The sequence below is a fragment of the Chiloscyllium plagiosum genome, unplaced genomic scaffold (assembly GCF_037043375.1).
Source record: "Chiloscyllium plagiosum isolate Xiang-an unplaced genomic scaffold, Cpla_swu_hap1 HiC_scaffold_42, whole genome shotgun sequence".
Classification (NCBI taxonomy): Eukaryota; Metazoa; Chordata; class Chondrichthyes; order Orectolobiformes; family Hemiscylliidae; genus Chiloscyllium; species Chiloscyllium plagiosum.
In genome coordinates, this window is record NW_028270180.1 from 24,660,772 (window position 1) to 24,674,066 (window position 13,295).

Genomic DNA, 13,295 nt, shown 5'->3' on the forward strand with positions numbered 1-13,295 from the left:
GTGGCACAGTGGTTAGCACTGCTGCCTCACAGCACCGGGTTCAATTCCTGCCTCAGGTGACTGACTGTGTGGAGTTTGCACATTCTCCCCGTGTCTGTGTGGGTTTCCTCCGGGTGCTCCGGTTTCTTCCCGCAGTCCAAAAATGTGCAGGTTAGGTGAATTGGCCATGCTAAATGTAGGGGAATGGGTCTGGGTGGGTTGCGCTTCGGCGGGTCGGTGTGGACTTGTTGGGCCGAAGAGCCTGTTTTCACACTGTAATCTAATCTAATCTTAAAAAAAAACTGCTCTGTCAGCAGCTGACACCAGCGCATGTGCAGAATGAAGCGTGCTCTCCTTTCCCCGCTGGAATCGAAAATACCATTCTCTAACTCTTCAGCGACATTATAGCCAAATCGCGCTGCCAAAGTGCATGTTATCCCAGAACTACCTGTATATGTAACAGTAACTCAAATGCTGTTAGAAGAGTAATGAGTTTTTTTTCTTGAATGTTCATCAACAATTATGACTCCTGGAGATATCAAAGTTAATACAGTGGTCCTTGGAGCTGTTATGTTTTCCCTGTTGTAATTGACCATCAGAAATTTTGGGATCACAGTGGAATAATGATTCAGAGAATCATTCGTTGTCAAACAGTTGAAAGGTAGATTCGGAGAGGTGGAAGAAAATACGCTGAGAATTCTACAGTTGATCTTCTGACAAGATTTATTTTTGCCAGAAGTTGAATTAATGTTTTTCTCCAACTCTCTTTGGGGAATCCTGCCAATTCACTGTGTTCTCAATGTGTCACTAACTTCAGGAAACATCCTCTTAATTGATACAGAAATTCAACACCTTGACAAAATCAGTGCTTGCTCGAAGACTAGCTTTGCTTTTTGCTTGCAGATGTGTCATTAGATTTCACCTTTCAAAAAAAGGCGAGAGAAAAATGATCCTCCTGTTTGTGGGTTATGTAGCCTTCAAGCTCTGTTCAAAAGCTGTTAATCACTGGGATCTCCACTGTGTGCGCCAAAATAGAGTTGTCAGTCTATGTGCGTGGATGACTAATGTTAAAAATACACAGATTTCACAACCTACTCATGCAATAATGCCAATGACAAAATGTTCTGTTGTTTAGTAATTGTAGCAGGATCTGCTCATCATTGATGCCTTTTGAGGAACCTGAGTCACTCACTGGATAAAATTGTAACATTGCATTTGAAACTGGAGATCAAAGGTCTGTCTACAAATTGGCAAGCTAGCAAGATGCATTGCTTTCATGTATAGGTACTTGTTGTCAGCTTTCATTAGCTCTGAAATAGAATGCCTTGTTTTAATGTCATATTAATTTCCTTCTTCGCTGTTCCTTTCCCATGCGACTTGCGTCTGCACTGATGAAGCATCTGGAGCTGTGCGTCAGGCTGCTAATCCATATTCCAGATTGACTTACACACACATTCTCCCCAGACCCCTCAAGCAAGGCAACGATCTGTCAAGTGTATGGAATGGATACACATTGGAGCTCAGGCTAGACCAAAAGCCCCTTTGAACCAAGAAGTCATCCTTTATGTCACAACTGTTGGGTAGAGGAGGAACAATTCAAGATTCTGTGATTCTACTATAGATGTAAGCACAATCTCAGAACCTGTCAAATCACATTGAGTGCATGATGGGTATAGAATACCATTCTTGGTGTTGTTCTGCCTCAATGGGCTACGTTAGAGAGGAGCAATGATCATGTCATGGATATAAGTCAGTTCTAACTATCGTGTGGCTGGAAAAGAGTAGGACTTCAGTGCTATGATACATACCTCTGAACACAAGAATATTTGCACAACTATGCCTTGAGAACAGCCAAATAAATGTTAAAAAGTCAGGAGAAACACATAAATGTCACTTTGAACTAATTCATTTTGGGGGCAGCACAATCACTTACTTGTCTTTCACAATCTCAGCATGCCCTGCAACACTTTACAAGCAGTCAAGTACTTTTGAATGCAAGCAATCCAGCAACCAATTTTGTACAGAGAGCTTCCCCAGAAACAGCCAAAAGAGCAAGTTCAGAATATTTGTTGTGATTTTTTATTGAAGAATGAATATTAACTGGGATATTGAAGTCAATTGCATTTCAAAATATTCCCCAGAATAAGTTACAAGCACCTGAGAGAGCAGACAAGAGCTTGGTTTAACATCTTACCTGAAGTATTGTATTCCCTTGGTACCACTGTATGAAGTTTCAGACTAACAGGGTGGAGCTCAAGCCTTTAGACATAGAGGTGGAAGGACTACCACTCAGCCCAGGGTGATCCTGAAATCAGGAGAATGAAGGCAAACATGTTTTTGTGATTATGGCATGGTTTCCAGCCAACCATTTGTATTCAAGGAATATACTGGGGAGTATTGTGACATCCCGACTTTGTTCCTAAAGGGGCAAGATTAAATGAGAATCAACTCCTCTTGTTTTTGCATTAGTCTGTACATAATGGTTCTGTTCCAAAACTTTGTAAAGCTCCAGAGTATCTAATTTATTTCCAAGGTTCCTCTTAAGGTTTCTTCATGTGCATCCTGCCTTTTCTTACCTGCCTCAGGATTAGTGGATAGTTTACTGACGCTGTGACAATGGTCAGATCAAAGTTGTTATGTCAATGGAATGTCAAAGAGCTGTTCACTTGATGGTACACCTGCATAAAACCAAACAATCTTTCTGTGGTGTTCTGAAAAAAGATAACTGTGTGGATTTTCCAATTGCCAACTAATCATTTTGAAGGCATTGAGGGAGTTGCAGTATGAACCCAGTGCAATCCCTGTCATACCAGCCTCTGAATGAATTGCCTGGGAATTTAAAGAATCCACTGGATAGTTCCTTATACCTGCAGCCCTCTGAAAGTATCCATTAAAATTGGAGCACTTGAGATGGTGGAGGGGTTCCACTGAAGTTAAATGAACAGTTTCTCAGGAAATGTTAGACTGTAAAATACCTAGTTTAACTGTTGAGTAACTATTAAACTGACCCCTATCTAACTTTGCATACCTCCACATACTCCTTCCCCAGCAACCCCCTAACCCCCTATATTCTGAACCCCCCTCCCCCCCCCCCCAACCAACCCCAACATCCTCTGGATCCCACCACAACAGTTCTCCCCCAATCTAACATACCTCCAATCCAATGCCTCTTCTCTCCCCGCTTCCTCACCCCAAACCAGACATGCCTGCCCTGCTGTCTGAAGTGACATTGCCTCTGCTGAACTCAATATCTCACAACCAGCCCTAGCTTACAGCCTGACACCCTGCTTCTGGCATGCTATACCAATCCATCTGGCAATCTCTCATTCCAACATCCTAAATGTGCGCTTCCATTTTGTACTTGGCCGAGGTGACAGGTTTCTGTGAAATGCTATCTGTGATTCTGGGCATTTAAATTACAGAACAAGACAATTGACTGCTGTGAACAGCAGGGCACGGTTTGCCTTCCTCTGACTGTTCGTTGCTATGAAGGACCTATCAGAATGGAAGTGTAGCTCTGCTATTCTGAAGGAGGCCTGATCAGAACCTCCTGTCAGAAGTGAAGAGCTCTTTAATTGCGTGGAAAAGAATGGAGCATTCAATCTGTATGAGGTTGCCACTCCTTGAAAAATCTGGCCAGTTTTTGTCTTATTGCCATTGGAATCACCACAAAGAAGCAGGAAACAGAAGAAACTTCCAATTCTTCTCATTTAAGTCTCATTTTAAGGATATTTTCTGACAAGCTGATGTGATTTGATAATACTTCCCTGCTCAGTGGTATAGCATGGGCTTGACAGTAATTGATTCCACTGAAATTAAAAAAATAGTTTTAATCTCTAAGTCACTCTCTGTTTTCAATAACTTAGTGTGTTCACATTTTCTGGTTTATAATTGACAGTAATGAATGAAGGAGGAGACGTTAGGAACAGCCGTAGGCAATTCAAGGAAGTCATGATTTGGAGATGCCGGTGTTGGACTGGGGTGTACAAAGTTAAAAATCACACAACACCAGGTTATAGTCCAACAGGTTTAATTGGAAGCACTAGCTTTCTGAGCCCCGCTCCTTCACCAGGTAGTTGTGGAGTACATGATTGTAAGGCACAGAATTTATAGCAAAGGTTTACAGCGTGATGTAACTGAAATTATACATTGAAAAATACCTTGGTTGTCTGTTGAGTCTGGCTGATCATGGCTGATCTGTGACCTCACTCCATATGCTTGCCTTTGACCCATATCCCTTAATACCTATGCTTAGCAAATTGTATCTATCTCAGGTTTAAAATTAACAACTAGTTCACAATGTGATGCTACAGAGTCGATTAAATAGAATTCAGAAATTGTTTGGAGCTATTTGTTGGCTACAACTGATATTTTCTCAAATGAATAGCAATTTCTCAAAGAATGGTAATTGTAAATAACTTAGTGTTTTGAAGTATGCTGATTGAATAATAAACAGCATCCCAACCACCTTGTCATGAGATCAGCTTGTCATTGATGGGATGAATTTGGTCCACTCTTCCTTTCTGTCCTTTCTTGTAACCTAATGTCTTTTGGGGGAGAAAAGTTGTCTTATTCTTGACTGCAATAACCTCATCTTCCACTGCCTTTCCAAAACGGAAATGTTCCCAGTGTTGCAGAAAAACTATAACCCCAATTACAGGAGTATTTGAAATGCTTAAACGGACCATGGGTTATAATTGTTGTTTTTTGATGCCTGCATGCAACCTACATTAAATATTTTTAAAGTATTTTGACAAATTCATCAGCACTCCTTCTTGCTTTGGAATGAAGTGAAAATTCTGTACCGCACATCAAATATTAGTCATCGACCTGAAATATTAATTGTCTCTCACCACAGATGCTGTCTGACCTGATTTTATTTCTGAGTTCTATTTGCTAAGGCATTTTGCATATAATATTTGTTGCTTTCATAATGCACAAATTTTTTTATTTTGTGTTTGTAACAGGGAAATTGGACTCCAAGATTCATCAAGCAATGAAGAAAGGGTTAATGCGGCAAAAGCAAATTGCCTAGAGAAAAGGAAGCACACAAGGGGTCTGTCTTGTTCTTGAGTGCTTGGAGACTAAAAGCCCCACAACTGGGAATTGATCTGACCCGTCATAAAATTGACACTCGCTCACCCAAGAAAATGTGAATGTACTTTCCAAAAAGTCTTCAATGTATTTTCAGCAACTTGGTGATCCAACATCAGGCAACCCAGAAATCCAAACACTTCTATCTTTAATAATCCAATCAACATGCAATTCAAAAAGCTCTGGTAATTTCAAAGAAAGTTGCACACAAAGCTAAAGCGATATCTTCCAATAATACTGCTAGACAATACTTTATGGGGATTTGAATATGTAAGATTTCTGTAAATTGAAACAAAAACTCCTATTCAGCTTTAATTGTTTCATTGATTAAAGGAGTCGATACAATGTCTGGAATCTGTTTCTCAATAGCCCTGCTTTCCAGTAACACATGAACTTGCAGTGTTCATTTCTCTTTATTTCCAATCCCTCATGAATGGGGGTCGGTGGGTTCTAAGGAGAATTATATGTTGGGCAATAGGATAGCTTAATGGCAGTCACGACGTCTGGGATTCATCATCATTGTATTTTTGTTTAAAAGATGCTTTCACGGGATATAGCAGCAACTGGAAAAACTGGCATTTTGTTATCTATCCCTCCTCTTGGAAGATCATGGGGGGGCTGCCTTCTTGAGCTGCTGATGGTGTGGTGCACTTGGCCATTTCATGTTATAGAGTTAGTTGTTATGACACAGAGGGGAGGCCATTTGGTTTCTCCAGCCTGGGGCAGCTGCTTGTAGAGCAATCCAGTCAATCCTATTTCCCTGCTCTGTCCCTGTAAGTTTCTAGATTTGTTTTCCTCAAACACCTGTCCAATTTCTTTTTGAAAATTTTTGTCTCTGCTTCATCGGCAGCAAGTTCCACGTCATCATCACTCAGTACATAAAAATGTTCCTCATTTTCCCCTCTATAGAACCATAAATTTATGCTGCCGTGTTGTCATGTGATCAGCTCATGGGAGAAGCTTTTGTCTGCCTTCATACTTTATTTCTCTTCCATCTCCCTTTGTTCCAGGGGGACAGCCCCAACTTCATAAAATGTACTGAGAGCAACTCTACACGCTAAATTGCCAAAATATCCTGAAAATTTGAATGAAGCAAAATAATGGTGTGATAACTATCATTCTTTTTATGGGAACAAAGGAATTTCCAAATTAAGCCAGTTGACGTTCACCTAGTTCTCCATCAACCATCCTGGTTGTCTCATGATGCAGTGAAAACAGAGTTAACTGAATAAGTGTAGCAATCAGTCTGTATCAATTAATCCATAACAGGACCAGATATGGAATAAGACCTTGTAGAACCATGGGTCCAAAGTTTTTCATCCTTCCAAAGTCACATTAACACGTAGCTCATGTTGTATCTCAAATTACTCACGGATTCCAAAATATTTCCTTTCTGGAATAAAAATTGTTTAATTTGCTTTGGAATGACTCAAGGCTATCTTTTTCTACTGCTTCCCGAAGGAACCTGTTCCATAAGTTAAAAACGAAAAGAACTGTGGATGCTGGAAATCGAAACAACAACAGAAATTGCAGAAAAAAAACTCGGCAGGTCTGGCAGCGTCTGTGGAGAGAAATCTGTTAATGCTTCAGTTCCAGTCACCCCTCTGGGGGACTGTTCCGAGGAAGAGTCATTGAATCTGAAATGTGAACTCTGATTTCTCTCCACAGATGCTGCCAGACTTGCTGAGCTTTTCCAGCAATTTCTGTTTTTGTTTCTATTCTATGAATTGTCCACTTAATCATTGAAATGATTTTCCCACAGATTAGTTTTGAATTTGCCTGTCTTCAATCCAGAGGCTTTGTCCTCTGGTTCTAACGTTCTCGACAAGATGTCACGGTTGATTGTCTAGTCCCTTTTTGAATCATAAGAACAGCAAATCATATCACCTTTTTTGTTTTTCAGTGGAATACGTCCAATTTGTGTAATCAGTACTCATTGACCAACCTCTCTCAGTTGTTATGATTGCTGTCTTATATATCTTGAGTGTAACCAAAAAACATAATTTTCCAAAGAATATATTTTTAATACAATGACAGAATGCGAGAAGGCATGGCTGACAGTTTTGTTGTACTGTATTTATTTTCTCCCCCATTGCTCTATACCACTTCTCTGTTTTCTCAACTCCCAACTGGCTGCCAACATTGACACAGCGTTCTGCAGGCAGTGGAGCAGGTGCTTTTCATTGCCTGGTCAGCTTGAATGATAAAATAGCACCTTGTTAATGGGACTGAGGTACCTTGTTATGTCATTTTATATACTTAGCTCCCCATGCTGTAGTTCTTTGGCTATTTTTTGATGTATGGGGCCATTTATTTTCAGCCTTTTGTAAGTGGCATTCTGAAAAACAGTCATTAACAGCTGTTAAAAGTGTCCTTTCCTTCCTGCAGCAGTATACCTGAGGCAATTGCCATGATTGCATAGTTGAGATTGAGGACTTGTGGTGTAAGTATTTCAGGTCTAAACCTGGAGCACTCGTTTGAACAGCCCATTGACATTTAAAACTATGTGGTACTGCACCATCACTCTCATTTGCTTTCCTAACAGCTTCGTTCCAATGCAATGTACACTATTGTTGACATAATGAAAACATATTCTATATATCCGTATATTACACTTAAGTGGCAGAAAATAATCTTTCAAGTCCAATTGCTTTGCGGTGCATCATAGTTATTTTACTGGATGTGTATAACAGTGCTTGGAAGATCAGCAGTAAAAGACTAGCTTATATCTCCAAACAGAAACTGTTAGTCATTAAGCAAGATTAATAGAACCTTCTGATGCAGTAACTAATATAATGATGTGCCTTACTGTGTGAAAATAGGAGGCTGAGCAAGGCTGTTTTCAATTCAATTATTTTAAAAATAAGCTGACTGTTACATTCTGAGAAGGCATGAAAGAAAGAGAATTGCTCATTAGTCTAATGCTTGATTCCAGCTGAAATTTGAACTCTAACAGTGTTGTGAGGGAAAGACTGTGCTGCTGAGGGGAGGCCCTTGTTCATGTGCTTATCAACATTGATGTAAACTGAATGGATTGCCTATTGTGGTAGCAGATTTTAATAATTTATTTTTGTTCTCGTGCATCTGAGGAATTTGCTGTCTTTTTTTCTTGGAGAATGTAAGAATGAAGTCTATAATTTTTAAATAATAGGAGCATCTTCATGTCATGTTGGTTCAATTTTAAAATGCTCCATATTTCATTACTCTACTTCATTTTACTGGATTCCTGCTGGGAAGATGGACAGACAAACTTCTAAACCTCTGGCCGTGCTATCTTGTTGCTGGCATATTCTGCAACAGAGACAGATCCAACCTTCGTTAATTAAACATTAGCATTTAAAATATTAATGGCATTAACATTTACTGATGGGCTAATGTTATGTGGAATGGGGCACATTTATGCTTGTCAACTCCTGATGGTAGGTTTCATCACATGCTCTCCTGGCTCTCAGCATATTCATGCCTGCCTTTGGTTTTGTGAAGCAATTATCTTTCTTACAGCCCATCAGCTTCTTGTTACCTGGTTGGGTGATTCCAGTTGCTCAAACAGTCTCTTGTTTCACATATCACATTTATTTAAAGCAGATATGCAAACAAGTAGAATTTTTTTAATGCTACCATGATTATTCTCCTGCCTACAGCAAGAAGCTCTAGCCAGGATGATCAGCAGCCCTTTGCACATTAAAACATTGAAGTGATATTTATTCTTGCAAGCATTATTCTTATTCTTATTTTAGTGAACTTGGAGATTATTGTGGACAACAAATGGCTACTTCCCATTTTTGGAAAGCTTTTCTTCCAAGCAGATGTCCGAGCAGTCATAAGTGATTTTAACTAAAATGGCACTTTACCCAGACAACAAGCACACAATCAAACTTTAACAATTGGCTAGTTAGTAAAAAAGTTAAGCTTTAGGACACTTGTAATGCAGTGGTCACTTCCCTACTTCTCGGTCAGTAAGCCTGGGTTCAAGTCCAACCCACTGCAGAAGTGTGTCATAACATCTCTAAGCAGGTCAATTAGGGAAAATATCTACAAACTTAAGATTTGCTGAAAAAGACACAAAATCACAGCTTTTCACCTTGTACTCATCGGGGCTGACATGCAAGAATCCAAACTTAAAAAGAGAACATCAATTTATCAAGTATGAGAAGACAAAGCTGATTGTTTGAGGGAGATGCAGCAGGAACCATTAATTGTCGATGTCAGATCCTTGATTAACCTCAGACCAGGCAGGTAGACTTTGATTGGTCTGAGTGTCGCAAAATTATCTGGATAGGTTGAGTGAGTGAGTAAAAATTGGCATTTGGAGCTTAATGTGGGAAAGTGTCACTGGCAGGAAGAATAAAAAAGCATATTCTTCAAATGGAGTGAGATTGCACAATGCTGATGGATGAAGGGATCTGAATATCTTGGTACCAACCTCTCTGCCAAGCCTTGGAGCTGCTCCAAGTTTCTGTGCCCACGCACCTCAGATGCACACACCAAAACACATGAATCGTCCAAGGTTAGTAAGCATTTACAGCAAGTGGTTAAGAAGGCAAATTAAATGCTGTTTATGCCGAAGGGAATTTATTTTATTCATTGGATGTGAGTGTCACTGGCTAGGCCAGTAATTAAGAATCCAGCACATTGCTGTGGGTGTGGAATCACTTGTCAGACAGATTAGATGAGGATGGTAGATTTCCTTCCCTAAAGGACATCAGTGAACCAGATGAATATTTTCCGATAATCGGCAATGATTTCATGGTCATCATTAAACTCGTATTTCCAGAATATAGTTGAATTTACATTCCACCATTTGCCATGGCAGGAATTGAACCCAGTTCCCCAGAAATTACTTGGATCAGTGGTATAATAGCCTAGCAATAATATCACTAGGGTCACCATGTAAAATAGCATAATTTTAAAAATAGGGATGTTTGGCTACAATTGTGCAGGGTATTGGTGAGACCACATTGTGAGACGAGTCAGTCAGTATAGAACTCTTATCAATGGAGTTAAGAAGCATGAGAAGTGATTTTACTGTGACATTTAGGGTCCAGAGGGGGCCTAACAGAATGCATGCTGACAGGATGTTTCCCTTTGTTTGAGAGACTAGAACTAGGGAATAAAATTTAAAATTAAGGAGTTTCCTGTTAAAGACAGGTTTAAAGGGACTTTTTTTCTCTGACAGTAATGCTTTTGTGGAACTCTTAGAGGGCAGTGGAACAGGGTCACTGATCATTTTTAAGGCAGTTGGAGATGGATTCTTGACTAACAAAGGTCTGTTGGAAAATGGAGTTGAGGTCACACTCGAATCAGCCTTGATTTTATTGAATGACAGAGCAGATTCCAGGGGCTAACTAGCCTCCATTTATTTCTAATTCATATGGTTTTACAAAACCATTTGATTGTGTGTGCACCACCTATTAACCACTGGAGATGTTGCCTAGTCACGCTGCTACGATTGATTCAACGGTTTCTGAAGGGTTCTGCACAACCTCAGTGTATTCATAGAGTCATAGAGATGTACAGCATGGAAACAGACCCTTTGGTCCAACCTGTCCATGCCGACCAGATATATCAATCCAATCTAGTTCCACCTGCCAGCACCCAGCCCATATCATTCTAAACCCTTCCTATTCATATACCCATCCAGGTGACTTTTAAATGTTGCAATTGTACCAGTCTCCACCACATCCTCTGGCAGATCATTCCATATACGCACCACCCTCTGTATGAAAAAGTTGCCCCTTCAGTCCTTTTTATATCTTTCCCCTCTCACCCTAAACCTATGCCCTCTAGTTCTAGACTCCTCCACCCCAGAGAAAAGACTTTGTCTATTTATCCTATCCATTCCCCTCATAATTTTGTAAACCTCTATAAGGTCACCCCTCAGCCTCCGATGCTCCAGGGAAAACAGCCCCAGACTGTTCAGCCTCTTCCCCATAGCTCAAATCCTCCAACCCTGGCAACATCCTTGTAAATCATTTCTGAACCCTTTCAAGTTTCACAACATCTTTCTGATAGGAAGGAGTCCAGAATTGCACGCAATATTCCAACAGTGATTCCAAAGATAATGAATTAGTTCTGAACTGTAGTTACAGATGGACTGCAGGAAATACAGCAGCAACATAGGCACAGCCAGATCACACAAATCAGACTATGATAATGACAGGATTGGTTTAGTGATATTGGCTGTTGAGCAATAACTGTTGACCTGAACAAAGGGGACTACACTCCTGTTGTTCTTAGCTGTAGCACCAGGAGATGTTGTGCAATCTTGGTTTAAAGTTTCATCTGAAAGACAACACTTACAGCAGTGAAGAACTCATACTCAGCACAGGGATTATAATAGTTTAAAGAGGAGTATCTTCCCAGAACTCGGGATGAGCTGATCAACCTCATCCTCATCCCGAACACAAAATGAAAATATATTATTTGATCAAAATTCTAGGGTTTTGAAGTTTGCATAATTTACATGTAACGATGCAATGCAGAGGCCAGAAAGCCTGTTCCAATAAGGTGTGCTGCTTCATATTAGGTTATGTGATTAAATATATTCTTCAAAACAGTATTGTAACATTTTGCAGTGTATTAACTTGCATTCACGCAAACTCTTAGCATAGTCAAACAGTCCTAAAGTGCATGACAGAGGCTACTGAATTAAAACAGGAAACAATAAAACAGGTGGCAGCTTGGTTATCAGCAGCGTCTTAAAAACGAGAGAGTGTTCATGATGGAGTTCCAGAGGTTAGGTTCTAAATGGCTGAAGAGACCGTGGCCAGTAGTAAGCCAGTGACAGTGGGAGGTATGTAATAGGCCAGAATTGGGGGAAGTTACAGAGTTTTTAGAGCTTTGTAGAGCTGGAGGAGTTTACAGAGATAGGAAAGGAGTGAGACAATGGAGGGATTTGATCAGGGAGAAAGAACTTGAGAAAATAACATGCTTTCAGTCATTACAGTGCTTTTCTAGTAACACATTTTTCCTCCTTATGGAATTACGAGAAGTTTTCCTCAAATGTATTGCCTACAGTTTAGAAAGAATGGTTTGGATGAGGTTCGCAAGATATTAAGGCAAGCGGTTAGGGTAGACCGAGAGAAACAATTCCTGCAGATGGGGGAGGCCAAGACGAGGGGGCCAAGTCTAAAAATTAGAGAAAGGCCTTTTCAGGAGTGAAGCTTCTCCTCTACATGAGTTGGAACCCCCAAGTAAACAGTATTTGTTGCTCGATCAGTTGTGGATTTTAAGTCTGAGATTAATGGGTTGTTGTCAACCAAAGGTGTTAACCATTACAGCGCAAAGGCAGGAATGTGGAATAGATCATAGATCAACCATAGTTTCAATGGTAGGACAGTATGGAGGTCAAACTAGCCTTCTCCCATTCCTTTGGTTCCATTCTGCAATAGAATCTCTTAATTGTTGGTGTCTGAACTATGGTTTGACAGCCAATCGTAAACAAAAGAAGCAGAATGTCGTTCATATGACTAGAGAATGGCACGGTGGCTCAGTGGTTAGCACTGCTGCCTCACAGCGCCAGGGTCCCAGGTTTGATTCCAGCCTCAGGCAACTATCTGTGTAGAGTTTGCACTTTCTCCCTGTGTCTGCGTGGGTTTCCTGCAGGTGATCTGACCTGCACATCTTTGGATGTGCAGGTGAGTTGGCCATACTAAATTGCCCGTTGTGTTAGTCAGAGGGAAATGGGTCTGGGTGAGTTACTCTTTGGAGGGTCGCTGTGGACTGGTTGGGCCGAAGGGCCTGTTTCCACACTGTAGGGAATCTAATCTAAATTGAGATTTTGGTCAAGGAAAAGAAGGAAGCATATGTCAGGAATAGACAGCAGAGATCGTATGAATCTTTAGAAGAGTATTAAGGCAGTAGTAGCACACTTTAGCTGGAAATCAGGTGGGCAAAAAGGGGACATGAGATAGCTTTGGCAAATGGGTTAAGGAAAATTCAAAGGGATACATTAAGAACAAAAGGGTAACTAGGGAGAGAATAGGCTCCTTAAAGATCAGCAAGGCAGCCTATGTGTGGAACTGCAGGAGATGGGGGAAGATACTAAACGAGTATTTTGCATCAGTGTTTCCTGTGGAGAAGGACTAGAAGATATGGAATGTGGGGAAATAGATGGTGACATCTTGAAAAAAGTCCATATTGCAGAGGAAGAAGTGCTGAATGTCGTAAAACACACAAAGGTGGATAAACCTCCAGGACTTGATCAAGTGTGGGAAGCTAGG

General features: G+C 40.5%; 1 protein-coding gene across 1 annotated transcript in view; it reads left to right on the forward strand.

Annotated features, from left to right (window-relative positions):
* Window positions 1-7,133, forward strand: part of trip4 (thyroid hormone receptor interactor 4) — a 144,924-nt gene extending 137,791 nt beyond the window's left edge. The window contains exon 13 of the mRNA XM_043680516.2: window positions 4,947-7,133. Coding sequence (XP_043536451.2) covers window positions 4,947-5,014 — 68 coding nt within the window. The 3' untranslated portion in view covers window positions 5,015-7,133. The remainder of the gene's footprint in view (window positions 1-4,946) is intronic.
* The last annotated feature ends 6,162 nt before the right edge of the window (window positions 7,134-13,295 follow it).